General features: G+C 47.3%; 1 protein-coding gene across 5 annotated transcripts in view; it reads right to left on the bottom strand.

Moving 5' to 3' along the window:
- Positions 1–27,145, bottom strand: part of SNX29 (sorting nexin 29) — a 589,908-nt gene that overhangs the window by 434,564 nt on the left and 128,199 nt on the right. For all 5 annotated transcript variants that reach the window (XM_017540017.2, XM_037742524.1, XM_017540015.2 and 2 more), the window contains 2 exons: positions 10,660–10,723; positions 7,794–7,922 (listed from right to left, as the gene is read on the bottom strand). In XM_017540017.2, coding sequence (XP_017395506.1) covers positions 7,794–7,922; positions 10,660–10,723 — 193 coding nt within the window. The remainder of the gene's footprint in view (positions 1–7,793; positions 7,923–10,659; positions 10,724–27,145) is intronic.

Here is a 27,145-nt window from a genome sequence, read left to right as displayed (position 1 = left end):
CGAGACCAGCCTGGACAACATGGTGAAACCCCATGTCTACTAAAAATACAAAAATTAGGTGTGGTGGCATACGCCTGTAGTCCCAGCTACTCAGGAGGGTGAAGCAGAAGAATCACTTGAACCTAGGAAGCAGAGGTTGCAGTGAGCCAAGATTGTGCCACTGCACTCCAGCCTGGGAGACAAACCAAAATTCCCTCTCAAAAAAAAAAATAATAATTTGACAATTTCTCTCCTTTTCTTCAGTCCCATGTACAATGCTGCCATCTGGGCCTGGGGACTTTATCTCAAGCAGTTTCCAAGACTCCAAAAGTGCCACCATACGGATGACAAATTCGTGGCAGGCTTGCCACCACATCCCCTTCCCATGTGCACGGCAGACATTGCTAATCAATAACAACGATCTTTCCTGCTGAGTCCAGACAGTACTCCAGTCGCAGAGTTGGCAGCAGGATGAAGCCTACTGACTTTTTCCCGCTAGAGCAGGCATTGTGAACTGGGGAGATAGCACTGAAAAGGCCCAGACCCTTGGTTCCAAAGGCCATCCCTAGCCCAGGCTGGGCTCAAATTCAAGCCAGTAACCCCCATAATTCAAGTCAGTATGCCTGACCTTCTCAACTCTCACCATTTGCCTCTTGTGGTAAAAACATAATCAGTGCCTTTGGATGGAGACTGAAGAAATGTACTGTCCTTTTTCCAAAGGACATGACAGTCTTCATATTTCTCCAATGATTTAAAAGCAAAGGAAGGCAGAGGCTGAGCCTTGGGGTAGAGTGTGAGATTTAAAGGCAATGAAGGTCTCCAGGGGTGCGGAACAGCATAATCTGAGCAGGGCTCCCAAGGCCCTTCCAGGTTGCACAGTGCAGTTCTCAATCTCACACACACAACACTGTCACAGAAGCTCTCACTGCTCAGCAGCCCAGCAGGGACAAATAAACAAAGGGATACACACTGGGCAGGCAGCGCTGGAAAAATAACACCAAGAGGAGCTGAAGGTCTAATGAAGGCCAAGGGCCAAGGGCTATAAGATGCTCACTGCAGGGGAGGCTTGGACTAGAGAGGGGCCCAGGAGATTCTGGCCTCACTTCAGCATCCCCAGCCACCTACAGCCAAGGCACCAGCCAAGAAGAAATTAGGTGACATTCACTGAGCACTTACTGAGGGCCTGGAGCTCAGCTGAGTGCTTAGGAACCTCAGCTCATGTAACCATCCCAACAATCCTAGGAGAAAATACAAGAGGCATGGTTTTGCTGCCCACTGTTTGCCTTGGGGACCTGGCAAGCCTGTCAAACATGGCCCTCTGCTCACTCTTAACCATAACATGCCCAATAAAAAGCCTTTCCTAGGCGGGGCACAGTGGCTCATGCCTGTAATCCCAGCACTTTGGGAGGCTGAGGCAGGTGCATCATTTGAGGTCAGGAGTTCAAGACCAGCCTGGCCAACATGGTGAAACCCCGTCTCTACTAAAAATACAAAAATTAGCCAGGCATAGTGGCAGGCACCTGTAATTCCAGCTACTTGGGAGGCTGAGGCAGGAGAATCACTTGAACCCAGGAGACGGAGGTTTTAGTGAGATAAGATCGTACCATTTCACTCCAGCCTGGGTGACAAAACAAAACTCTGTTTCAAAAAAAAAAAAAAACTTTTCTAAAATGTTATATATAGACATTAGGAAAAAGAGTATCTTCCCTTTGGATCCCATGCAAGGCTTAGTGCCACCAGAGGCCATTTTTGCTCTGTGCAAAGGACCTACCTAAGAATGACACCAGCGCGCAGAGGATATGGGGCCAAGGGAAGATGGAGTGATACGACACTGGAGTCTTCAGGGACCTAGGTCTCACAGTGCTTGAAGAAAGTGACCTGTCCTTGGATTTCCCAGCTACTGCAAGAAAAAATTCCCCCGGTGACCCAAGCTAATTTGGTATGAGTTTCTGCCATCAAAAGCATGTTAGTATCGGTGGGCAACTGAGAGTTAAGAAGTTACCAAGTGGTAGAGCCAGGACCAGAGTCACTGTGCTGGGTCTAAGGGTCAGCCACGACCTAGCTAAGGGTCGGCCACAGCCCTCCAAAGCCAGCAGTGACCATAATGCATCAACACGATGCTTTACGCTACTGCACAGGAGGAAGGAGGGAGAGTGCTCATGCCACCCCAAACCCCTTTAAGTTTCTAAACAGGTAAAGAACCAGGGGCTCAGAGCATTAAGAGAATGGCCCCAGCCATACAACTGACAACATGTTCACGTGAGTGCCGTAACTGCCCGGAAGTAGGGAATAGTCACAACAGAAGAGTCATCGGAAGACCGGCCCCAATGAGACACAGGAAGGGAAGTCTGGAAAGGTGCTTTGAGAAGCAGTCCAGGCGGTTCCCCCAAGGAACACTTTCTCCACCACCTTGGTGACTCTCAACCAACCAGAAGCCCCTTCCTGGACCTGGCAGGTTGACTACTGAGATGACATGTCTACTTAGATGCAGAGAAAATACAACATGCTCCAATCCCTAATAACCAAACCAGGGGCTTGTTCACTGAGGACTCTTAAGAGTATAATGGAGAAAACCATCACAAATTGCTCAAGTAATGAAAGTAATTTATTGGTTCACATACATGAAAAGTCCAGAGGAAAGACAGCTTCAGGAAAGATTGGATCCAGAAGCTCAAATGAGACTATCAGGAACTGTTGATTTCTCTCTCCCTCCATTTCTCCACTGCGTGGTTTTCACATGGGGTTAGACTCTCCTCACAAAATAGCAAAAATAGATGACAATGACTCCTGGCTGGCACCATCCTCTCAAGGATGCTGTAACTGGATCTTATCAGACCATCTTGGCCACATGCCCTCCTATAAAGCCGTCATGGTGGCCAGTGGATGGAGCAACCTAACTGTCCAGGCCTAGATGGGCTGTCCTCCTCTGGAGCCCTGTGGGGGCAGTGGGTAGGGGCAGTCCCATCAAACCACAGAAGGGAAGGAGGAAGGATCCATCAAGGAAAACTGGGGGAGTGTGATGGCTAATTTTGCATATCCATGTGTCTGGGCCACTGGATGCCCAGATAGCTAGCCTGCAATGGTGTTTCTGGAAGAGATTAGCATGTGAATTTATGGACTGAGTGAAACAGATGGCCCTCACCAATGTGGGCAAGCATCATCCATTCCATGAAGGGGCTGAGTAGAAGAAAAAGAAGGTGAGTTCTCTCCCAGCCTGACTGCTTGAGCTGGGACATGGCTCTTCCCCTGCCCTCGGCACTCCTGGCTCTTAGGCCTTCAGACTCAGGTGGGAATCTATACTACAGGCTCTCTGGCTCTTGGGCCTTTGAACTACACCGTGACCTTTTCTGGGTCTCTAGCCTGTAGAGGGCAGCTGTTGGGACTTCTCAGCCCCCATAATTATATGAGCCAATACCTTATAATAAACCCCTTTCTAGATATATATATACATGCTATTGGTCTGTTTGTTTGGATGACCCTAATATTAATACAGGTAGTATCTGCCCCAGGAGGAAGCAGATGCCTGATGGGTAGAGCAGGCAGCCTTCAAGGCCTCTAGTGACCCCTGCTTCCTGCTAGTCACACCACTGTGTTTCCCCTAACACTGAACCAAGGTTGACTGTGACTACAGAATACAGCAGAAGCAATCATGTGCCATCTCCAAGGCTAGATTATTAAAAACATGGTGGTGTCCATCTTGGGTGTGCTCTCTCCTGCTCCTGGGTTACTCACCCTGGGAAGTCAGCTACTATGTTGGGAGCAGCCCCAAGGAGAGGCCCACATGGCAAGGAGCTGATGCCTCCTGCCAACAATCACAGGATGAAGCTTGCAAGTGGACACTCCATCCCTAGTCAAGCTTTCACATGTCGGCAACTCTGGCCAATGAAAGACTGCAACCTCATGAGAGACCCTGATGCCCCGGCTAAGCCATATCCAGAGTCCTGACTCACAGAAATTGTGGGGGATCACAAATATGTTGTTCTTAGTGACCAAGTTTGAGGATAATTTGTTACACAGCAAGAGCTACCACTGTTATAATACAAAGACAAGAAATAGAAAATGACCCCCCATAATAATTCAAGGACCCATTTACTTGCTTCCTTCCAAGCCACTTGTCATATAAATGTGTGTCTTTTTTCTTTTAACATCCGTCTCACGGCTTGAGTTTTCTAAATTTAAAAGGAAACAGGGCAATCAATTATTTAGAGGAATGTGACTTACAAACCCTTAATTGCAAATGATTATTATGCCTCTGCCACAGGAACTTGCAGCTGCCCAAGGCCAAAAAGCACCAGGCTAGTTACATGACCTTGCCAGGGATTCTGAGCAAAAGGAATGTGTAATCAAATGCTGGATTTGCTCAGTGATGCTCAGTTTTACAACCATGAACTCAGAGCCAGTGAAACACACATATACACAGCACACACTTAGCATTCGAGTATTTCACTTTTCTGAGTAGGAGATAGACTAGCTCCTAATTCTTTCTGCATTACTGATGTTAAAATAGAACTTTTGATGAAGGTAACATAATATTATATTCAAGAAAAATGATAATGATAGTTAACATTTACTGAGTATTTATCAAGCACACTGAGCCAATACATGGTCTCTCGTTTTATTTATTCAACAAAACTCTATGAGGTAAAGAGTTTTCTTATTACCATTTGAAAACTAAGGAAACAGGACGAGTGCAGTGGCTCACACCTATAATCCCAGCACTTTGGGAGGCCAAGGCGAGTAGATCACTTGAGCCCAGGAGTTTGGGACCAGCCTGGGCAATATGGTAAAACCCCATCTCTACAAAAAGATACAAAAATTAGCTGGATGTGGTGGTACACACCTGTAGTCCCAGCTACTCAGAGGCTGAGGTGGGTGAAGTGCTTGAATCCAGGAGGTGGAGGCTGCAGTGAGCTGAGATCGCATCACTGCATTCCAGCCTGGGCAACAGAGTAAGACACTGTCTCAAAAACAAAAACAAACAGAAAAAACACTAAGGGAATAGAAACAGAGAAGTTAAGTAACTCACCCAAGATCACACACCTAGTAAGCACACAGGCCATGCTCTGACCCCATCAGTACATGGCATGCATTTATGCCATAAAGCCCTAGCCATACCCACCTGCACTGGAAACCTGCACCTGAACACCCACGCACCTGAGAAGAGGGTAGCGCCGATGCACTGAGCCTCTTCTTCCAGCCTGTGACACTCCACTGCCCCGCCCTGTGCCCCAGAAGCTAAAGCACCCTCTGCCCCAGCACCAACTGCCTGAGCAGGCCACTGTCGGCCAACACTGACAACTGCTTTTACTGTGGCCAGAAGCATGAAGAAAGTTCTAACCATGGACAGAGGTTAACTCTATCTGGAACATGTCAGCAAGCGAATTTTTCAAAACGTACATACTCAACTGATCAGTTTCCCTACTTCCAGTTTCTCCTTTTGAAATATTCATCTGTTTTACAGATATCTGTTCCTTCTGCCTGCACACTGCCAACTTTCACACACCTTAATCTCTTAACTACCCACTGCTTAAATAGGGATTGTAAAACTGCCTGTTTAGGAAACTGGTTTTATCTGCTCCATTTGTGGGATAAAATTTTCCCAACAATCGTCATGCACTAAAACACGCTTCCTGTGGAATACACTTAGGACGCCTTGCTCGTGTCCACTACCATATGCACCGTCACATCTTTTCTTCCTCATTCAGCCCCTTTGGCAGGAAGAGATCATCCTCTCTATCCCAGAGATAGGGAAGCGCACATGCTCAGAAGTGGAGCAATTTGCCCAGAAACACATAATTTGCAAATAATGATGCAGAGAGTCAAGACTAGGCTGACTGCTAATACAACCCATTAAGATGACAGGGAGGCCTGGCGCGGTGGCTCACGCCTGTAATCCCAGCACTTTGGGAGGCCAAGGCTGGCAAATCATGAGGTCAGGAGATCGAGACCATCATGGCCACCATGGCAAAATCCCGTGTCTACTAAAATACAAAAAGTTAGCCAAGTATGGTGGCACGTGCCTGTAATCCCAGCTACTCGGAAGGCTGAGACAGAGGAATTGCTTAAACCTGGGAGGCGGAGGTTGCAGCGAACCGAGATCACACCACTGCACTGGCAACAGAGCAAGACTCCATCTCAAAGAAAAAAAAAAAATGACACAGCATATAATTCTTTCTCTCTTTGCTGATTCAGAGCCCTCAGCACCAGGGTCTCTAAAGATTTCAGTCTTTATTTTGAACATCAAATGCAATTATGCTGCAGAACTCTAACATGCTGAGGCAAAAGAGTGGTCCAGGTGAGAAAATGCCAAACTAGGCACATATTACACTATTTATAACATTAACTGTCTCTGATGCTCTTGAGCTGTCATTTTAAAATATGATGAAAAGGGAAAAAGCTCAAAGAATGGAAATTAATCATAGGATCATAGTGCCAACATTCAATAATGCTCATTAGAGCCTTTCACAGCATCTAACGCCACAGAGGGCTAAAGGCTGCTGCTATAAATTGACTTAACTCTGGGCTTCCTCGCACATCCACAAGACATGTTTATCTCATGGTCTTATTTTAAAGTAGATTTAAAGAACAATCAATAAACTGCTTATCTTACCCAAAATGAGAACAAACTAGAAACAACCTGAATGTTAAATTGACCATATTAAATTGCTCATTCCAGTCCGGAATGGGCAATTTAATATGCCGTGTTAACTCAATCAAGTAACACATCCAGACACATAAAAATGGCTAACATGAGGCCTATATGGAAATAATAAAAGCTGCTTTTGCACTCCTAAGCAGTGCTCAAAGGTAGACTAAACAAGGACAGGCACAGATTATATGTATAGTAAAAAAAAAAAAATGTTAGTATATGAACAAATTCAGTAGGAAAGCATATGAATTGGGACTCTGGGCGGTTTACTTTGCAGTTTTCTTCAATAATACATAGACAAAGTGACAGAAAAGGAAATAAAATGGCTTTTAGATATAAGGAGGCTCAACTATACTGTTAATTGGAGAAACAGGAATGAAAAATTTCCTGCCAGCACCATTTCCACCCCCGACGTTATCAGAGACCAGAAGTTGGCTCCCATGGCTGTGAGCACAGCTGTGTGGCAGCGAGCCTCTCCCATGCCACTGTAGAACACACGGCTCACGCCCGTGGCAGGCATACAAATGCACTGCACTTTGACCCAGCAATCCTACTTCCAGGAACATTTCCAAAACATGTACTCATACAGAAAGAAAATGACAAACGCAAAGGTTGTTCACTATAGCATTAGTAGTAGCAAAAGACTCTAAACCATCTCAATGGCCGGCTGTCAGCACACTGGTTAAACAAATTCTGATGCAGTCAGACAAGGAAATGTCAGGAGCTCTTAAAAAGCGGAGGGCAGCCCCACACAGACCAACAAAAACAATCTCTGAGATGTCAAGTGAATGCTGCATAGGACACAGTACCATTCACGTTAAGATGAAAGGGAGGAAGCGGAGAAGGAAAAGAAAAGGAAAAAAAGTTTATGCTCATGTATCTGCTTGTGTGATCAGGGAGTATCTCTGGACTCGGTAACGATGACCTCCACTAGGGAGCAACCTGGGTGGCTGGGATAACAGAAGGGGGACTTGCACAGGTGAACCTTTTGTATTTTGAACCAGGTGCATACATATTATTTACTCAATGAAATAAGTTAAATTCAAATACATACATCTTTTGGTTTATTTATTTATTTTTTAAACTAAAAAGTTCAGGTGAACGTGTGCTCAGGTTTTAAGGAAGCCCCCACGTGCTTACCTCTGTGCCCCTCACCCTCTCCTACCTGGCCAGCGCCTGGACCTTCATGCCCTGCCGCTCCTCCTGCTCAGCCACCTTCCTTTTCAACGTGTCCACCTCTTGCCGGAGCGCAGCTGAATGCTCCATCTCACCGTCAAGCAGGTTCCGCAGCGATCTGGGAAAAGAGGGCCCCAACAGCTCAGACACTGTCAACCCAGACTCCACTGAGCCCAGGACACAGTTCCTAACCTAAGTCAAGTCCTAAGCCATGCACTTTCCACAAGGCTCTGTATAAACCACAATTCAAGTCTATCTCATGTGAACTGGAGAACCAAACTCTAATTGAAAGCCTTAGAGTAAGAAATAGGGGCAGTCATCTGTGACCTGGGCTGTAATCCCTGATCGCCTGTGAGGAGGCCAGCCTTCTGACAGCTTCAATCAAGGGAAAACAATGAGGTGAGCCAATTCCAGCCAAGTCCCTTTACAGACACCCCACTCAAAAGCGTAGCACATTACACTGAGACGATTTTGTCACAGCTACACCAGGCAAGAGATTTAACAAAGGAAAGGATGTCAGGAGAGGCCAAAAGAATAATCTGAGGCATAAAAATAGAATATCCACTCAGATTATCTGACAGATGTCTAGTCTCATCTCCACCTGTGCCTATAAAACACACTGACAGCCTGTTTCACTGCCAACTTCAGGTAAAATAAGTACACATACAAAACGTCTTACGCCGCTATAGCATCTGAGATAGCATAGACAGTATTTTACATTTCCAAGTTTGTTAACTCTCCAACAGGGGGCTTGCAGCCAGCACAGGATTCACTTGTGTATCTGTCATCTCTAGTCTTAAATAAGAGAGAGGACACCAGGTCTTCTAGAAACCATCACCAGTGACCACCTGGAAGAGAGCTAAGCATGGTGCTGCTAACCATTTACTTCACTCTCCATGGCTGTTCCTGGAAAACATTTACCAACCATGATACCTCTACATACATCCAGAGGACACTTGCCATGTGACATCAGAATATAAGCAAAAACATGGCCGGGCACAGTGGCTCATGCCTATAATCCCAGCACTTTGGGAGGCCAAAGTGGGTGGATCACTTGAGGCCAGGGGTTTGAGACCAGCCTGGCCAACATGGTGAACCCCGTCTCTACTAAAAATACAAAAATTAGTCAGGCATGGTAGTACACACCTGTAATCCCAGCTACTCAGGAGGCTGAGACAGGACAATCGCCTGAACCTGGGAGGCGGAGGTTGCAGTGAGCCGAGATCACGCCACTGCACTGCAGCCTGGGTGACACAGTGAGACTCCATCTCAAATTAAAAAAAGAATGTAAGCAAAAACACCTGACCCCCACCATACTCTGATCATCCACTGATATCTCCAAGACTTGTGTTCTGTGAGAGCTCTGAGGAAATTCCCCTCCTGGGGCCTGGGCCTCCCTGACAAAAACATGGTAAATTTTTTCTTTCCTTCTGGGAAGTACAAAAAAGAAACAAAGAGCAACTCTTGTTTTTCACAAGGTAAGACAAAATCTATGGCTTCTTCTAAGATAATAGCTCCAGCTGGAGCAAGGAAAAAGAATCCTGCAACGGCACAAGCCCTTTGTTGAAACTTTATTCTAGTTGGAAAATGGTGCCGTCTAAAGATTCCTTTTAAAAACATCCTCTTTTGTTTTAGAAATCAGGCTTGTTTGCTTTTATATGTTTCCAGAAAGGACAACAGAGAAGCTTGTCAGGCAGGACCCAAAATGAGGTTTAAAGGAGAAATATGACTGTGTGTAAAAGAGGGTGTCAGTAAAAGAGGGTGACGTGAACACACACAGCCCCTCCCTTGTCCCAAGGAGGCAGCTGAATAGTGTTTCTAGAAGCTCAGGGGGTAACTACAGGTAAGCCCTCTCTGACCATCCCGCAGTCAAGGTAAGTCAGATGGGAGCCAGCAGCCAATGTCAGGTGGTATCTAGCATGGGTTTCCAAAGGGAAGAAAGGTTAATAAAACCCTTCGCCCTCTCAAGAGTCTGCAATTGGGTTTTTGGCCAAGTCAAAAGAATCTGAATTTCATCTTTCCCCAAGTATCCCTGATTTGGGCAAACTTTAAGATAAGTATTCAGATGCCTGGAACATGATAGACAGGTCTTCAATTAATGATGACTAAAGACTGCCTAGAGGCCGGGCACAGTGGCTCTTGCCTGTAATCTCAACATTTTGGGAGGCAAGGAGGGCAGATTACTTAAGCTCAGAAGTTCAAGACCAGCCTGGAAAACATGACAAAACCCCATCTCTACTAAAAATACAAAAATTAGCCAGGCATGGTGGCATGCGCCTATAGTTCCAGCTACTCAGAAGGCTGAGGGTGGAAGATCACTTGAACCCGGGAGGTGGAGTTTGCAGTGAGCAGAGACTGCACCACTGCATTCCAGCATGGGAGACAGATGCAGAACTGTCTCAAACAATCAAAAAAGACTGCCTAGGTTAAGGAGGTGATAACTAAAGGGAACAAGGCTTCTTTCTGGGGCGATGAAATGTTCTAAAATTGACTGTGTTGATGTTAACTCATATCTGTGAATATAGTAAAAACTACTGAATTATATACCTTAAATGAGTGAATTATAGTGTATGTGAATTAAATCTCAATAAAACCTGTTTTTTAAAAAAAAGAGTTAACAATTGCTCTACCAGATTCTTAGCTTGTTCTAAGAAAGTGCCATTACCATAAGGTTCTCACTCCTTTCTTACAAACCAATCACAAGAGATACCAAAGTGGCACATCCCTGACATTAAGAAATAGCGAGTTATGATTTTTACCAAGAAAGCAAAATATGCCTCATCTGTTACATTCTCTGCCCCAGAGGCTGAGTGTCAAAGAAAGAGGCTATTCCTCAAGCCTGAAAATCACAGTACCTGTTCTCCTCCTCCAGCTCATCCTTCCTGTTCATCATGGCCACAATGGCCTGGCGCAGTTCACCTAAGGGAAGAAAACAAAGTCAAAAATAATTGGCAGGCCTTGCCTGTTACAGGATGCCCTCACCTCTCTGAATTATATGCTATTAAGGATGACTTGTCTAGATAAGTTCCCTTTTCCCTTTCAAAAATAACCCCTATACCACTCTAAGAGACTCAGCTGATCAGGGTCCTGGATTTTAGAGCTCAGTCTCTGAAGTCAGGTCCCAGGTTCAAATCCTGCCACTGCAACAGGTTAATCTCAGGCAAGTTAGCGACCCCCTCTGAGCACCAACTCCTCTGTCTATAAAATGAGACCTTAACAGTCACTATCCCCTAGAAGTGTTGTAAGAATTCAATAAGGCAATATGTACGTGAGATGCTTAGAAGGGTACCCAGCATAGAATAGAATTTAGCAAGTATTACTAATCAGTATCATTACAGTCTTTGCAGAGCTGCAACAGCAGAAGACAGGAAGATAGAGATGAGGTAGCATATGGCTCACAAGCACAAGTGGGTTAAACTGGGCACATTTTCAAAACTCAGGGGATTTACTGGGCTCCTGTCTACCTCAACCTTGGGGAAAAAATGATTATTTAAGTGGTCTATGCCTTAGAGTAGCACACTAGATAGTAGAATTTTCTAAAATGTCAAACAAGATCACCATAGGCAATATGGGAAATCAGCCCCAGATAGCGATGTGGCATTTGGAAATCAAGTATCTGGGTTCTGGGCCTTGCAGGCATGGGATAAGGGGGTCCCCAATGCTGCTACTCAGACTTTGTAGCTGAAAATGTTATATTCCAGGGGGAAATTCTAGGAGGAAAAACTGTTTCCCAGGAGGTTTCAGAGGCAGCAAAGCTTGCCTGACAAGTACAACCTCGAGTAGTCTTAAAAGATGTAGGCTGGGCACAATGGCTCATGCTTGCAGTCCCAACACTTCGGGAGGCCAAGGTAGGAGGATCACTTGAGCCCAGGAGTTCAGGACCAGCCTGGTCAACATAGTGAGACCCTATCTCAAAAAAAAAAAAAAAGAGGGAGAGAGAGAGAGATCTCAGCCACAAGCCCGACTTCCAGGAGCCCAAATCACTGCCCAGAAGCCACCTGTGAGAAACAAGAAAATGGATGCTGACCTGATCCACACCATCACCCTGGCCTCACCCTTCCACCCTTCCCTGCCTTCCCCCATCCCATACACGGTGCATCTCCGGCCTCCTGGACAAGGCCCCTTTGTTTTTATCAACACCAAAATGACTGATATCACAAGCACAGCCAAAGCAGTACTCTGGTCGTGGGAATCTTTTTAAAAATCCATCACAGAAAGACAAGCTGTCAGACCCTTCCACCTTCCCTGAGTGGCTATGACATAATGTTCAGATTAATGGTGGAGAAGGAAAGGGACCGAGAACTGGTAAAGCCCCCCAAAATGTTCTTTCAATGGCCTTGAACCTGAACACACATTCTCTTTCGCTGCCACACTGGCTGTTCTGTGACTCTTTTGGGGCAGTAAAGCTAGTAGGTAATGTTGGGGTGATTTCCAAAGATTGGCTAAATATTATACTTTGCCAAGCACGAGTGACACACACGAGCAGAGGCGCTCCCAAGCATGTAATTTTCTCTCCTCTCCCCAGCACCGTGCAGCAAATGATTTGTTTAGTCTCTATTATTGTGATTTCCTTCCTCTTTATGACCTACTGCAGCTCACATTTCAAGTGAAAACAGAGCAGCACTTCAGCACTGTGGACTGGGCAGAGCCTGACCATGCCGGGGGGATCCCTTCTCCTACACCTGAAAAGCAAACGGCCATCTCAACATAGGTTCCTTGCTTGGCTTCAGAGGACAGAGCCACAAAACCAGGCAAGAGTACAAGGGAATGTTAACTTCGACCATCAGAAACTGATCTGAGATAAAAAGCAGCGTTGAAAATGCTGTGGGCAGGATGGATTCGTCCACAAATGCGGCTGGGCAAGGAACCATTTGGGAAGCAAGACACCAGACTTAAATAAATCTCTATTCCTGCAATGTACTAAAATAAATTTCTGATATAATAATGTTTACACATGTGAAATGAAGCAATAAAAACTGCATAAGTATGTGAACAAACATGTCTTCCATCTTTCTTACCATGAAGCCAAAGGCCAAATCCGTTAAAGAAATAATAATTTCTGTATCTGCACATCAAGGGTGCATCTAACACACACACACACAAAATTGGTCCATTGTTTGTGGAACTTTAAGCTCCTCAGGGCAGTAAACTGGTAGAGTAGAAAGAATACCCATTCTTTTTTTATTTTGAGATGGAATCCGGCTCTGTCACCCAGAGCACAGCAGCACAATTTTGGCTCACTTTAACCTCCACCTCCCAGGTTCAAGTGATTCTCCTGCCTCGACCTCCCAAGTAGCTGGGATTACAGGCACCTGCCACCCTGCCTGGCTAATTTTTGTATTTTTAGTAGAGAAGGGGTTTCACCATGTTGGCCAGGCTGGTCTCGAACTCCTGACCTCCAGTGATCCACCCGCCTTGGCCTCTCAAAGTGCTGGAATTACAGGTGTGAGCCACCGGCGCCCGGACTTGAACACCAGTTTTCTAATCAGATCTACCTTTGATTGCCACGTCCCTCACACTTGAGTTCAGGGTCCCAGCAAATGATATCATCCTTGCTTCCCAGCTCCTTCAGCTGGAGAAAATGTTGCTGGTATCGCCAGCCTCAGAGGATAGAGCAGGGGCCAGTAAAGCTTTCCCGGAACACAGCCACACCCATCCATTTCCGCAATGACTAAGTCTGCTTTGATGAGCTGTTTTGACAGAGATCTTTGGGCCCACACAGCCTGAAATAACTACTATCCAGCCCTTTCCAGAAAACATTTGCCAGCCCGTCTTAGGAGAATATCACAAGTTCTTCCCTCCACACCCCACTCTCAGCCTTCTTCATTCAGAGCTAAAGGCAGCTCTGACACTGTAGCAATCCGGTGGGACCGCTGGCTGTACCCACACAGGACAAGGCAGGCTGAGACAAACGGAACAGCAGTAGGGCTGCTCCTGCCTCAGACTCCTTTTTTATGGCTGAATATTATTCCACTGCGTATATGTATATGTGTGTATATATATATATATATGTGTATACATGGGGGTATGGATAGGGGAGATGGGTGATGTTGGTCAAAAGGGCACGTCTTATAATAACTTTCTGTTAGAAGATGAGTAAGTTCTGTGGACCTGATGACAGCATAGTGACTCTAGCGAACAATACCACAGTACTGTTTACTTGAAATGTAACAAGAGAGTATACTTCAAGTGTCCTCATCTCTCACACACACGCATACACACACACACCACGTTCCCTCAGGGAGGTGGTGGATATGTTCATCTGATTGTGGTAGTTATTTCGCAATGTAGACATACATCAAATCATCATGTTACATGCCTTGAATACATACAATTTTTGTCAATTAAATAGTTAAAAAAAATTTTTTTTATTAGGCCAGGTGTGGTGGCTTACAACTGAATCCCAGCCCTTTGGATGCCGAGGCATGCAGATCCCTTGAAGTCAGGAGTTCGAGACCAGCCTGGCCAACATGGTGAAACCTCATCTCTACTAAAAATTCAAAAATTAGTCAGATGCGGTGGTGGGCACCTGTAATCCCAGCTACTTGGGAAGCTGAGGCAGGAGAATCACTTGAGCCTAGGAGGCAGAGATTGCAGTGAGCCAAGATTATGCCACTGTACTCCAGCTTGGGTGAGAGAGTGAAACTCTGCCTCAAAAAAAAATTTTTTTTATATTAGTAACAAGGGTGATAGGCAATGAAAAAGTTCTAGCCCGGCCTCAGTGCTGCTGCGTGGATATAAGGCTGCATCTACACCAAGGGCTCCATCACCGCTTCCACCCTGCACACACTCACACCTCCACCCAGGCCCTCTCCTGAGCTCCAGACCGTGTGTAGTAGCTTCTCTGCCACTCCAGCCTCGGCTCATTTCCTCTTCCTTGGTTAGATGCCAACCATTCCTTCTCTCATGCCTCTGTGTCTTGGCACAGGCTGTTTCCCAGTGTCTGGAAAGCCTGGCCCCTCCCACACTCTACGTTGTCCCTCAAGATTCTGACTGGGGAGTGCCTTTTCTGAGCAGCAGCTGCTCACTGGCTAGGGCAGTTGTGGGCCTTACTCTTGCCCCCACTCAAAGACTCAGCTCCCAAAGGCCTCCCATTCCCATCCCCACCCACCCCACCTGCAATAAGTGAGAAGGGTGGTTATTGACTCAAACCAAGTCCATCATATTGAGTCTTCAGAACTTCAGATGTGCCAAAACCTTACAAGAGACATGAAAGAAGGTGACAACAGATGCATCTGGCCCAAGAGTGAACAGTTCCAAGTCGCCCTACCACAGTGAGTATGGAGACACACTGAAATAGTGACTTGCTGAAAGCCAACTGGTCAAAAGACCAGTTTAATAAACCCATCCCAGCCGGGTGCAGCAGCTCACACCTATAATGCAAGCATCTTGGGAGGCCGAGGTGGGTGGATCACTTCATGCCAGGAGATTTCGATCAGCCTGGCCAACATGGTGAAACTCCGTCTCTACTAAAAATACAAAAATTAGCTGGGCATGGTGGTGTGCACCTGTAGCCCCAGCTACTTGGGAAGCTGAGGCAGGAGAATCACTTGAACCTGGGAGGCGGAAGTTGCAGTGAGCCAAGATCGTGCCACTGCACTCCAGCCTGGCGACAGAGCAAGACTCCGTCTCAAAAAAATAAAAATGATAATAATAAAATAAATAAATAAACCCATCCTTAAATAAAACCCTAAACTGGGCCCAGGACCATTGGCTGGAGGCTCCTCTGTTGCCAGGTACAAAGGCCTGGACAGGGACAAATGCAGATGCAGCCACAAGGCAGAGGGCCACCAAACAGGGGAGCTGACAAAGCTCCTCAGGGTAAGCCCACTCAGCCACCGAGAAGGTACCGAGTCTGGCCAAGTGGCAGGTGTCAAAAATGTCACATGTGCTACCATGGAGCCCTGCAGCCTGAGGTGGCTCAGTGAATTCCTCATTCCTAGCTTAGTCCTCTGCTGCTCCACCATAGCCAAGGCAGCTATCTGAGGGCAGGCGTGGGAAGTGAGAGCCCACCACCAGTGACCACGTGGCCACAGGGACTACAGCAGTCATTCACAAATGGCCCCCTGGGCTCCTGCGGGGCTCTCAGCTCCCAGGCCCTTGAGAGTCCCTATGGGGTTCTGTGCCCTTGTGTTCTAAATGAGTGTGGGTTCTGTGTCCTCATAGCCAAACGATCCAAGTAGAGTTCACTGAGTTCCCACTGCACCTCATATGCACCTCTACGAAAGCACACTGTCCACTGAGCTAGACGCACTCACTTGCAGCTCTGGCCACCAACACCCCACCCCCAAGCCTGTGCATCCCTTGAGTACCGGGACCCGGTGCCCAGCACAGGACACACGTGGGACCTGGTAAATGATCAAAGGTAAGATGCGTAAGTGGATTAACAAACAAATGAATGACTGACAGTCACCCATTGCTAAAATGCCACCCTCAGCTCCAGGAACTGAGCATGGAATAAGCTGGGCAGAAATGTCAACCACGTTAATTGTAAGCTCAAGGCCTCCGCAGAGAACACTAACCACCAGGTTCACAGCTGTAATTTCCTGCCCCAGTGACAGAGATTCAGGCTCAAATTGGGCTTTTTCCATCATGCATCTCGGGAGTGTGTCAGGCATGGGGAGGAGGGGATAAGGTCCCATATATCATTGCCATGACCTCAAACAGGACGGGCCTACAAAAACATTCCCCTCCTTTCTCGGCAGTGACCATACAAATGCTCAATTTCAAAAAGAATAGTGGAGCAGGGACCAGCCCCCAGTCCCCAGGGACCCAAACATAAACACAGACACACAGCCAGATGACGTGCAGGCCCATTCACACAAATGATTACAGGCCTTGGAGGCTGCTATATAAAGCACTGAAACAGTGATGCCAAAGAGGGGTGAGATCTCATCTTCAGCCACCAAAGGCCCCCAGGGGGAAATTATCCTGAGACTAATTGATCTTCAACTGCCTTTTCAAAATTAAAAAGGGAAGAGACTGCTGACTGTGATGACTAGACACGGTGACGTGTGGCTGCATGTGTGCGCGCACACACTCTCTCACATATATACATAGATCTGTGTAATAGTTCCCTGGCTTTATATAGCATCTTTTTCCAAAGACCTCAAAGAGCCTTTACAAACACTCCCCTGGGGCCCATACTCAGCTATATTTAAAGAGAGAGCTCATGAGGGCACATGTACAAATAAAGAATTTTCCTCTATGGGGATGGACTTAACCTACATCATCGTTTTTCAAACTTAACATCCTGCTTTTTATATCTTTGTCTGCCTACCCACTCCCTTTCCTTTTATCTCTAAAAGAAAGGATAAACTATATCAAGCTCCAAAACATAACTTTTAAATCACTGTTCGTTCTAACTTTTCATTCTGTTTCTCTCTCCTGCCTCCCTCTTCCCCTAGCCCACCCAGAGTTTCTATTCTTTTCAATTTGTTAAGATCAAAGCGAGAAATGTCCCAAGACCCCTTCCCAGAGCTCAGATAGCCAGTGGTTACCATGCACTGCCTGCTTCCTGCACACCCAGCAATGTGAGAGGTACCTGAAACACACAATCTCATGTAATTCTCAGAAGGTCCCTGAGAAGACGCATGATTATACCCACTGTATGAATAAGGCAACAGCAGCCCAGAGAAGGGAAGTGACTTGCCTCAGGCCACACAGTCAGAAAGTGGCCAGGCAAGGACCCACACCTGGTCCAGCACGCTTGAAAGCGTGTCCCCCAAGTGGGCAGTGCCAGGCCCAGTCCAGCTCCTGGGATGCAGCTCACAGCCTCAGGACTCACACCAGTTCCCAGTGTGTGGCCGCGGGCAGTTCTCCCCGTCTTTCTGTGTCCTCTTTTGGAAAATCAAAAGTGTGATGAAATTCTGGCCCTTTCCAGTTTTAGCACTATGGTTTCTACATAATTATAGTCTCAAAACAGAAAACAAAAATGTGGGGAACTCATGGGAACGGGAGGGAAAATGGAAGAAAGTCACAAGGTGCAGAAGAAAAACACTTTGCAAAATCTTGGTAAGGTTCTAGATCGTTATTAACTTTTCCATATTTGTAATTTTTTGGTTTTCTCTCTCTTGTTCATGTGTATGCTGTCAAACACAAACACACACAGCGATTTTTATACTGATGCACTACAAATCCTTAAGGCAGGTGTCCTAAAAGCAGACACACATAGGGCCTCCAGGGAGCTATGTCCTCGCAGGGACATGGGCACACTGGGATGACAGGAGTCCGGCCAAGGAGCAGTCCCCGCCTCCAATCTACTGTCTACTCGAGGACATGGCTGCCACCTGTACTGACTTGTTGAGAGCAGCCAGAAGTCCCATTTTTACACAGATCTGATTTTTAAACACTGTAAACTGAGGCTCTTACCACACAGGTCCAAGAGATCACACTATGGGCCACCGCTGTGAGCCTCCTGTCCTACAGCAAGAGTTCTGAGCACACAGCAGCTGGGAAATGTCAAAGTAATTAGCACACACTTGCCCGGCCATTTTTACAAAGCAGCGTTCCACCCACATCGGCGAATGTCAGAAGTATAGAGTTGGAAGGGGCCTGAGAGGGATCTAATGGAGGCAGACAGGGGACAGTGAATGGACTCCCCAGAGGAATTCCCCCAGCAGCCCCAAAGTGACTAAACCAGAGACCAAAGAGAGTCCAAACATCCCTGCCCTGCCCCACTCACAGAAGGCTAGAAAACACAGCACTTAGGTATTTGTGAATTTATTAGAAGTTGTAACTCAGGTGGGGTTAGGGGTATCTCTTTTAATTTTATGCCTTTCCACATATATGTTCTCATTTCATATCAAGGTGTCAAAAGGTGGTCGCTAGACCAGGCACAGTGGCTTATGCCTGTAATTCCAGCACTTTGGGAGGCCAAGGCAGGTCGATCGCTTCGAGTCAGGAGTTCGAGACCAGCCTGGCCAATATGGTGAAACCCCATGTTTACTAAAAACACAAAAATTAGCTGGGCATGGTGGCAAGTGCCTATAATCCCAGCTACTCAGGAGGCTGAGACAGGAGGATCACTTGAACCCAGAAGGTGGAGGTTGCAGTGAGCCAAGATTGTGCCACTGCACTCCAGCCTGGGTGACAGCACGAGACTCTATCTCAAAAACAAAAACAAAAAAACGGTGGTCTCTATATTTACTATCTAAAGTCTTTTTTAAAAAGGCATGATGAGCACTTTAGCTTTAACGGAGAACTCACCAGAATTAAAAGCACAAAGTTGTAGAGGTTGTTTCGAGCAGTAGAGGCAATGGAACTGAGTGAACGACTTACTTGCCTAGTAAGAAGGGGGTGGGGAGCAGTGGTACAACTGAAGGTTTTTTAAAAATAACGTATTGAGGTACAATTCATATAATATAAAATTAACCATTCGAAAGTGAACAATTCAGTGGCATTTAGTATGTTCAAAATGTTGTGCCACCATCACCACTATCCAGTTCCAGAACGTTTCTACCGCTCCAAAGTAAAACCTCTTACCTATTAAGCAATTTCTTCCCATTTCATCCTCCTCCCTGGCAACCACTGATCTACAATGCGTAATGAATTTACCTACTCCAGATGCTCACATAAACTGAACCATATCATATGTGTTCTTTTTTAATAGGGTCTTTTTGTCTGGCTTCTTTGACTAAGCATGTTTTTACAGTTCATCCACATTGAGGCATGTATCAGTGCCTCATTCCTTTTTATTTTTTTTTTTTTTGAGATGGATTCTCCCCCTGTTGCCCAGGCTGGAGTAACAATGGTGCAATCTCGGATCACTGCAACCTCTGTCTCTCAGGTTCAAATGATTCCCATGCCTCAGCCTCTCAAGTACCTGGGACTACAGGTGCCTGTCATCACACCCGGCTAATTTTTGTCTTTTTTTTTTTTTTGGGGGGGGGACGGAGTTTCACTCATGTTACCCAGGCTGGAGTGCAATGGCGCGATCTCGGCTCACCGCAACCTCCGCCTCCTGGGTTCAGGCAATTCTCCTGCCTCAGCCTCCTGAGTAGCTGGGATTACAGGCACGCACCACCATGCCCAGCTAAATTTTTGTATTTTTAGTAGAGATGGCGTTTCACCATGTTGACCAGATGGTCTCGATCTCTTGACCTCGTGATCCACCCGCCTCGGCCTCCCAAAGTGCTGGGATTACAGGCTTCAGCCACCGCGCCCGGCCCCATTTTTGTCTTTTTTAAGTAAATATGAGTTTCACCATGTTGGCCAGGCTGGTCTCAAACTCCTAACCTCTAGTGATCCACCCACCTTGGCCTCCCAAAGTGCTAAGATTGCAGGCATGAGCCACTGCGTCTGGCCCCTCATTCCTTTTACAGCTGAATCACGTTCCATTGTATGGATATGCCACAATTTGGTTATCCATTCCTCAGATGATGAACATTTGTATTGAGCTGTTTCCACCTTTTGGAGATTATAAGTCATGTTCCCATCAACCTTAGCGCACAGGTACTTATTTGAGTTTCTACTTTCAATGCTTTTGGATGTATACCTAGGGGTGGAATCACAGGGACATATGGTAATTCTATTAACATTTTAAGGATCCACCATACTGTTTCCCACAATTAAGAGAACCGTTTTTCTAAGTTACTAGATCTCATTTATAGAAGAGTTCAGAAATTATTATGGCAAATACCTTTGCCTCCATCGCCCGGCATGGTCAATTAGATTATTTCACCACAAGGACTCCAAATACTGTTAAACGCTAAATCCTTACTGATCTAGTTGAAAAAGCAGTTATGGAGAGTGAGACGGGGGTGGAAAGGAAGACAGCTGCTCCCCTAGGAAGAATACTCTTGCAGGGTGCAGTGGCAGGCTTATTTATCAATTACACATGAGGCTCACCCACTTCTCCTTCAGTGGGCAGAGAGCTGCAAGCAAGGCGCACACGTGTTTCCCAAAGAAAGGCCTCAGGGAGAAACATACAGCAGAAACCAGCCAGAGGCCCAGGTTCAGGTGATAAGCAGAGTACAGGTGTTAATTCGATGACTTCGATAAATGTGAAGCGGTACATAGTGGAACCTACCCATTCTTCACTGTAAAACACAAAATCAGTAGGCCCCCAGGAAGATGGCACATTCTGCAAAGATATTCACGTGAGCTCCTGTGAATAACAGGCTGTCCCACGTGCCTTTACAGAGCAATTCCACTTAGTACCCAGCACCACACACACACACACACACACACACACACACACACACACACACAGGTGGAGAAATGCAGGGGGAAGGTCTGGGCTATGCAGTAGAGGCAGCAAAAACTCCCCTGAATTTCTCTAGACAGAGCATGTCTGATCCTGCTGTGTCCTACCCTGGCCTGGAGTTTTACCGGCCTGGCTCTCAAAGCTGCATGGGTCTATAACCCCTAGGGAGACTGAGAAATGCACTTTCTTCTTTAGGAACTTGTGGAGGAGAATCCAGTCCCTACCACAGATAGGATGGGATTCCCAACCAAGAAGAAGGCAACACCAGCAGCTGTGAGACCAGTGAGGGGGCCGAAGGGAAAAGCAACAGAGTGGGAACGACAGGCCTCAGCTTCTGCCAGGGGCAATTTTTCGTCCACTGCCAAGCTTGAAGGCTAGGTCTCAGCTTGACTGCACTAAAGGAACCAGTGAGTTCCTTATTTCATGGAACTGGTGGTGTCATGCCCCACTTCACAGAAGGAAACACCAAGATAAGTTAAGTGTTCCTAATAACAACTGCTAGCAGGGCACCAGCCATGTGCCAGACACAGGGTGATACTGTGTGTCAATTATCTCATTCAACCCTTCAAATCACGCCATGAAGCAGGTGTTAGAATCAAACCCATTTTACAGATTAGGAAATTGAAACACATGAAGTGATTTGCCCTAACTTATGAAGGAATTATGATGCATTCAAGACCACCCTGGCCAACATGATGAAACCCCGTCACTACTAAAAATACAAAAAAAATTAGCCAGGCATGGTGGCACACATCTGTAGTCCCAGCTACTCAGGAGGCTGAGGCAGGAGAATTGCTTGAACTGAGGAGGCGGAGGTTACAGTGAACAGAGATCATGCCATCGCACTCCAGCCTAGGCAACCGAGCAATGCTTTGTCTCAAGAAAAACAAAAACAAAACAAAGGAATGGTGATGCAGAACTGGTACTGAAAGATGGGCCATCTGACACTGGAACCCATAACCACAGTGAGACTCACTGTCTCCCGGGCACCCTAATGGGATCTCAGAATGAAGAGGCCACAATTCCATGTTGGTTCTGTGCAAATCAACATTCTCAGGACGGTCACATCATTGTAGAGACAGAGCCTCAACAGGCTGGGGGCAAAGCCAGCTTGGCCACGGGTCATGGACATGTGCTTCTCTGCACCTCTCTCCTCCTAACAGAGACCTTCAGGGGCAGACCTGAAAACCATCCAACCCTGGGATCCAGGGATGCCTACATGCAGCTGCACCCCTGGATGCTGGAGTTAGGGGAACAATATCATTCCCTTATTTTACTTAAGCCAGTTTTGGCTGCTTTCTGTCCCTTGCCGCCAAATGAGTCACAGCTGTTCCACATGTCACGATGTGGAACCTACATTGAGTTGGCATGGGAGGCAACATGGTCAGCAAGGTGGGAGATAAGCAGGATGAGAAAAATGCCATTATAAGCAAAGATGTGTGACGTCACGGCAAGTAACAGACAAGGACTGTGGGCCCAGCCTCTAACTGGCAAGGCATTTCACACGCACTTTGGGTCTCAGATGTTCCATCTACAAAATGCGGAGGTTACACAAGCTAATCTTCTAGAATCCTTCTAGCTCTCAGCTGCTGTGATTCATCAGGAATAGCAGATGAGCCCGACCAGTTTCTGGCTCCTGCAAGCAAATGTGGTGCATTAGCTGTCCCCATCATCTGCTCCTGTCCACTGGCCAGCACATGCAACCAACAGAGATATGACCCTGACCTGTCCAAAGCCCTGAGTCTGCCACGGCCCCTGGGGCTGCGCGGCCAACATCTGTTGTCACTGGCCTCATGCACAGTGGAGTGGTGGGGTTAACTGACGGCAAGGAAGATTAACGACATGGGAAATACTCATAAATAATTAGGACATGGAGCTGCACAGCTTCCTTCCCCTTCAGGCTGTGGTATCATATGTACGGGCAAATCTCAAACAGAGTCTCACATATAATCTGCAATTAATTAGAAGCAGACAGCCACTGAGATAGTGCAGGCAGATCTCACACCCGGAATGATTCTCACCGACTCTGCGCCATCCCACTCTGCACCTGACACTTGGAGAAATAACCAGAACATCCTTAGACAGAACACGGGCACTGTGTAGTCAGGAGGAGCCAGGTCCCAGACCCAGCTCGGCGACTTTACCTCCGGTGCAGCATGGGTGTGCAGCTTGTCTGCTCTGAGGCTCAGTTTCCCTACCTCTGAAATGGGCATGACAGCACCTCCTGTCTACCTTCTAAATTATGGAAGTGACTTAGTGGGAAAAAGAGATTAGGCACCTGCAAAATGAAAGATGCTCTGCTAATGCCAGGTGAAGGAGTGACTGCTCAATTCACTTCCTCAGTCCTGGAGAGCAGGGAAGGGAAGCAGAGGATGCTGCCCAGTCTTGGATTCAAGGCAAGCTAGGCCCAGAAACACACAACAAGAGACACTCAGAGCGTAACTGGACAAACGCAAGGGTAATCATGTGGATCTCCTGAGACTCAGAGTCCACCATGCTGTCCCAGGCAGCGTGGTTTCCATCACTGTGGTCAAATGCCACCAAGGCCTCCTTCCAGATGCCCCAATGAGTCCACTGCAGAGGTGATCTCTAACGTTGAACATGGAGGGAATATTCTACATTCCATCCTCCTCCGGCAGGAAGGAATGGGAGTTACACAACCAGCTGTACCCAGGGCAGGTACCTGCACTCCTAAGATAGGGATAGCAGGCTATTCAGGACAGTGATGTTGGAGCAAAAATGTAACTGGAAACTGAACAATTAGTGTGTTTTGACATTCAAGGATTTAGCACCCTTTCACTCATATCTCACATTGAACACCCAGCTCAGACAAGCTCTCCTGCAGAAGCCTCCCCTGGACCTCCCGAGGTAAAGTCACTTCTCCCTCCTGGGGCTGCCGTGGTCTTTGCCATTCACTTCGCAGCCTCCCCTGCTAAATGGAGAGTCCCATGTGGAAAGGATTCGGCCCATTCCCTCTGCATCGCCCTCAAACATGCAGCCTAGTACGTTGCCTGATGGCAGCACCTTCATGAATACACATGGGCGGGACTAAATCAGTCCTGGATCTCGGCCTCAGTAGCCACACAGAGATGGCACTGGAGGTGCCCAGAGGCTACCCTGTCCCCTGCAGCCAGCAAATTCTGAGTTCCCTCCTCACCAAGAACTACCTTTGTTCTGATTCAAACTTCAAGAGGGAGGGGAGGTGGGGGCAGGAGCAGACTGCTGCCTCCAGAGCAGAGCTCCAACCTTAAGGAAGCACCTGTGGCTCGTGACTGGGCACTCTCAGGACAGACTGGCAGCTGGTGGCTCCCCTTCCTCCCCACCCCCACCCTGTCTTCTACAAAGAGAGGCAAAGGGAGACTTGAGCAGTTGACCCAGCTTCACCCAGCAGTAAACTCCATGGGCCTCCAATGTTCAGGAGTCACATAGCTTTGGAGCTTTGCAAACACTGCAACCTCTGCGTGCAACCTCTGTGTGCATCCTCTGCCAGCAGAGCCCTGGGAACGCTGACCACAGGGTAGACGTGTCTGTGGAAGCCCTGCTCCAGAACGAAGGGTGTGCATTTCACTACTATGCAATGAGTGCTTCCTGGACCCCCACCACACGCCCCATCTCAGATCTTCAGAGAAGCAGGCAACATGCGTCTAGGGGAGCGGCCCCACACATTCTGAAATTTCACCTCCCCCTACTCCCATGATCTTACTTTGCCCCAGCAGCCTCCTGAAGATCTCTCACTCTCACTCAGGCCTTCCTAAACCACTGAAACAACGCTCAGGCCTCCTGCTACCCACACTGTTCAGTCTAGGTGACATCTCCATCACACTCAACTAAACATGCTCTGCTGGGTGGCTATGCCCAAACCCACTCCCAGCCCATTCTCCTCAGCTGCCTGCCATCTTGGAGGCTGGAAGCAGGCACTTGCCATTCTTGCAGCAAGAGAGGGCCGGGGACCCGGCTGTGGTCGCTGAGATGTAAAGGGAAGTCTGCTAAATGGACTCCTGAGCAGGGAGGGAAAAAGGAGCCTGCCTCAAGTCCCTGAGGTAAGAAGGAACTTGGCAAGTCTGAGGAGCAGCTCAAAGGCCGGTATGGCTGGCAAGTGACAAGCATAGAGCATGGAAGGCAAGGGGCAGCAGCGGTCACATCAGGCAGGCTTTGCAGGCCACAGCAGAAACGTGGAGTTTGCTCCAAAGTACAGAACGAGGCCACAGCAGTGCTCCACAGGGAAGTGAGCTGACGGGTGGAGGGTGGAAGGATGCAGGTGTGTGCATGCATCTGTCCAGGTGGACCGCCATCTTGCTGGGGTGCAGGGTGTGCAGCAGATCCCTTCAGCATCCCTGGCTTTCTAGGAGTCCTTGTGAACATGCCATTGTATTAAGACCTTGGCCTCCTCAAAAAAACACTACCTTCTGGCTCACACCTGTAATCCCAGTATTTTGGGAAGCCAAGGTGGGAGGATCACTTGAGCCTAAGAGTTCGAGACTAGCCCAGCTAACTGTTGTATTTTTAGTAGAGACAGGGTTTCACCATCTTGGCCAGGCCGGTCTTCAACTCCTGACCCAATGATCCACCTGCCTTGGCCTCCCAAAGTGCTGGGATTACAGGCATGAGCCATTGTGCCTGGTCTCCTTTTCTTTATTAATTACCCGTTTCAAGTACTCTGTTATAAGCAACAGAAAACAAACTAGGACAGAGATAGCCTGGTGTGTATGGAGCAGAGGCAGGGTTAGCCTAGGTTCAAACCCTTGCTCAGGCCATCACCAGCATAACTCTATATAACGGACTAAACCTCCCTGATAGCTAGCTGTGGCATCAGGGCACAGGGATATGACCATTCAACTCACAGGGCTGTTGTGAGTATTAAGAGAGCTACAGGCCATGGAGGTTCCCACAAGCACAGTGCTCAGACATGTTGGACACCCAGCAAGCTTGGATGCCTCTTACCCCTCTCCTAAAAGAGAAAACGCAGCACCTCCAAGACTGGAAAGGATGAAGTCTGGAGCCAGAACCAGCCTCCAGGTGCCGAGACCCCTTCTGGTGCACCTGCTGCCTTGGTTCCCCCATGGTCAAGTCCAGTCCAGTTGTCCTTTTCTCATGGAAGCCACTCACCATCATGGAGTCTTCCCATGGCCTGGCACAGCACTTCCATGAGGAGTGCATCAGACCTGGTGTTCCAGCCACAAGAGCAAGGTGACATTCTCCCCACCTCGGTCCTGGCCCTTCCTAACCTCCACCAGAGCTTCTCAAAGAATGCTAAGCAAGGCTAGTAAAAATCAACTTCCTCTACCAGCAGGAGGGCTTCTCCTACCCTAAAGATTGTCCAAGAAGAGCCTGGCCTGCCTGCATCTCAGCTCGGGGAGCACAATTATCCTCCTTGGAACAGCAAATTGCAATTGATATCAAATGGAAAATCTATTGTTCAACATGGACCTTTCCCCTTCTTACTTTTCTAGCAATTCCTAATACATTTCCAAGTCTCATTCAATTACTGTCAATCAATCTTTGGCCTTAAAAAAAAAAGTTCACAGCTGAATTCGTTTCATAGCTTCAACAGTACCTAATTCTATCACTTAAAACAAGATTGTGAATTCCTGTGAGAGAGAGTGTTTTCATTCCTAATGAAGAATTTCTATGGATGAGTAGAAGAATACCTGCTTGCAGAGCCTGGGGAGGATGTCTGAGAATGAAACTCCAGCAGAAGCAGAGGCCTGGACAGGGTGAGCAGACAACACATCCACAGTACCCACCACCCACTCGTCACCTCAATTCTCTTCTATTCACTTGACCAGCAACTCCTTTTATTTTTTTTCTTTTGAGGCAGTCTCACTCTGTTGCCCAGGTGGAGTGCAGTGATGTGATCTTGGCTGACTGCAACCTCCGCTTCCCAGCTTCAAGTGATTCTCCTGCCTCAGCCCCCTGAGTAGGAGAATCGCTATACCCACCACCACACCTGGTTAATTTTTGTATTTTTCAGTGGAGACGGGGTTTCACCATGTTGGCCAGGCTGGTCTTGAACTTCTGGCCTCCAGAGATCTGCCTGCCTCCACCTCCAACAGTGCTGCGATTACAGGCGTGAGCCACCACACAAAAGGAAGGAAGGAAGGAAGGAAGGAAGGAAGGAAGGAAGGAAGGAAGGA

This window comes from Cebus imitator, unplaced genomic scaffold, assembly GCF_001604975.1.
Source record: "Cebus imitator isolate Cc_AM_T3 unplaced genomic scaffold, Cebus_imitator-1.0 Scaffold122, whole genome shotgun sequence".
Classification (NCBI taxonomy): Eukaryota; Metazoa; Chordata; class Mammalia; order Primates; family Cebidae; genus Cebus; species Cebus imitator.
This window is presented reverse-complemented; position numbering and strand designations above follow the sequence as displayed.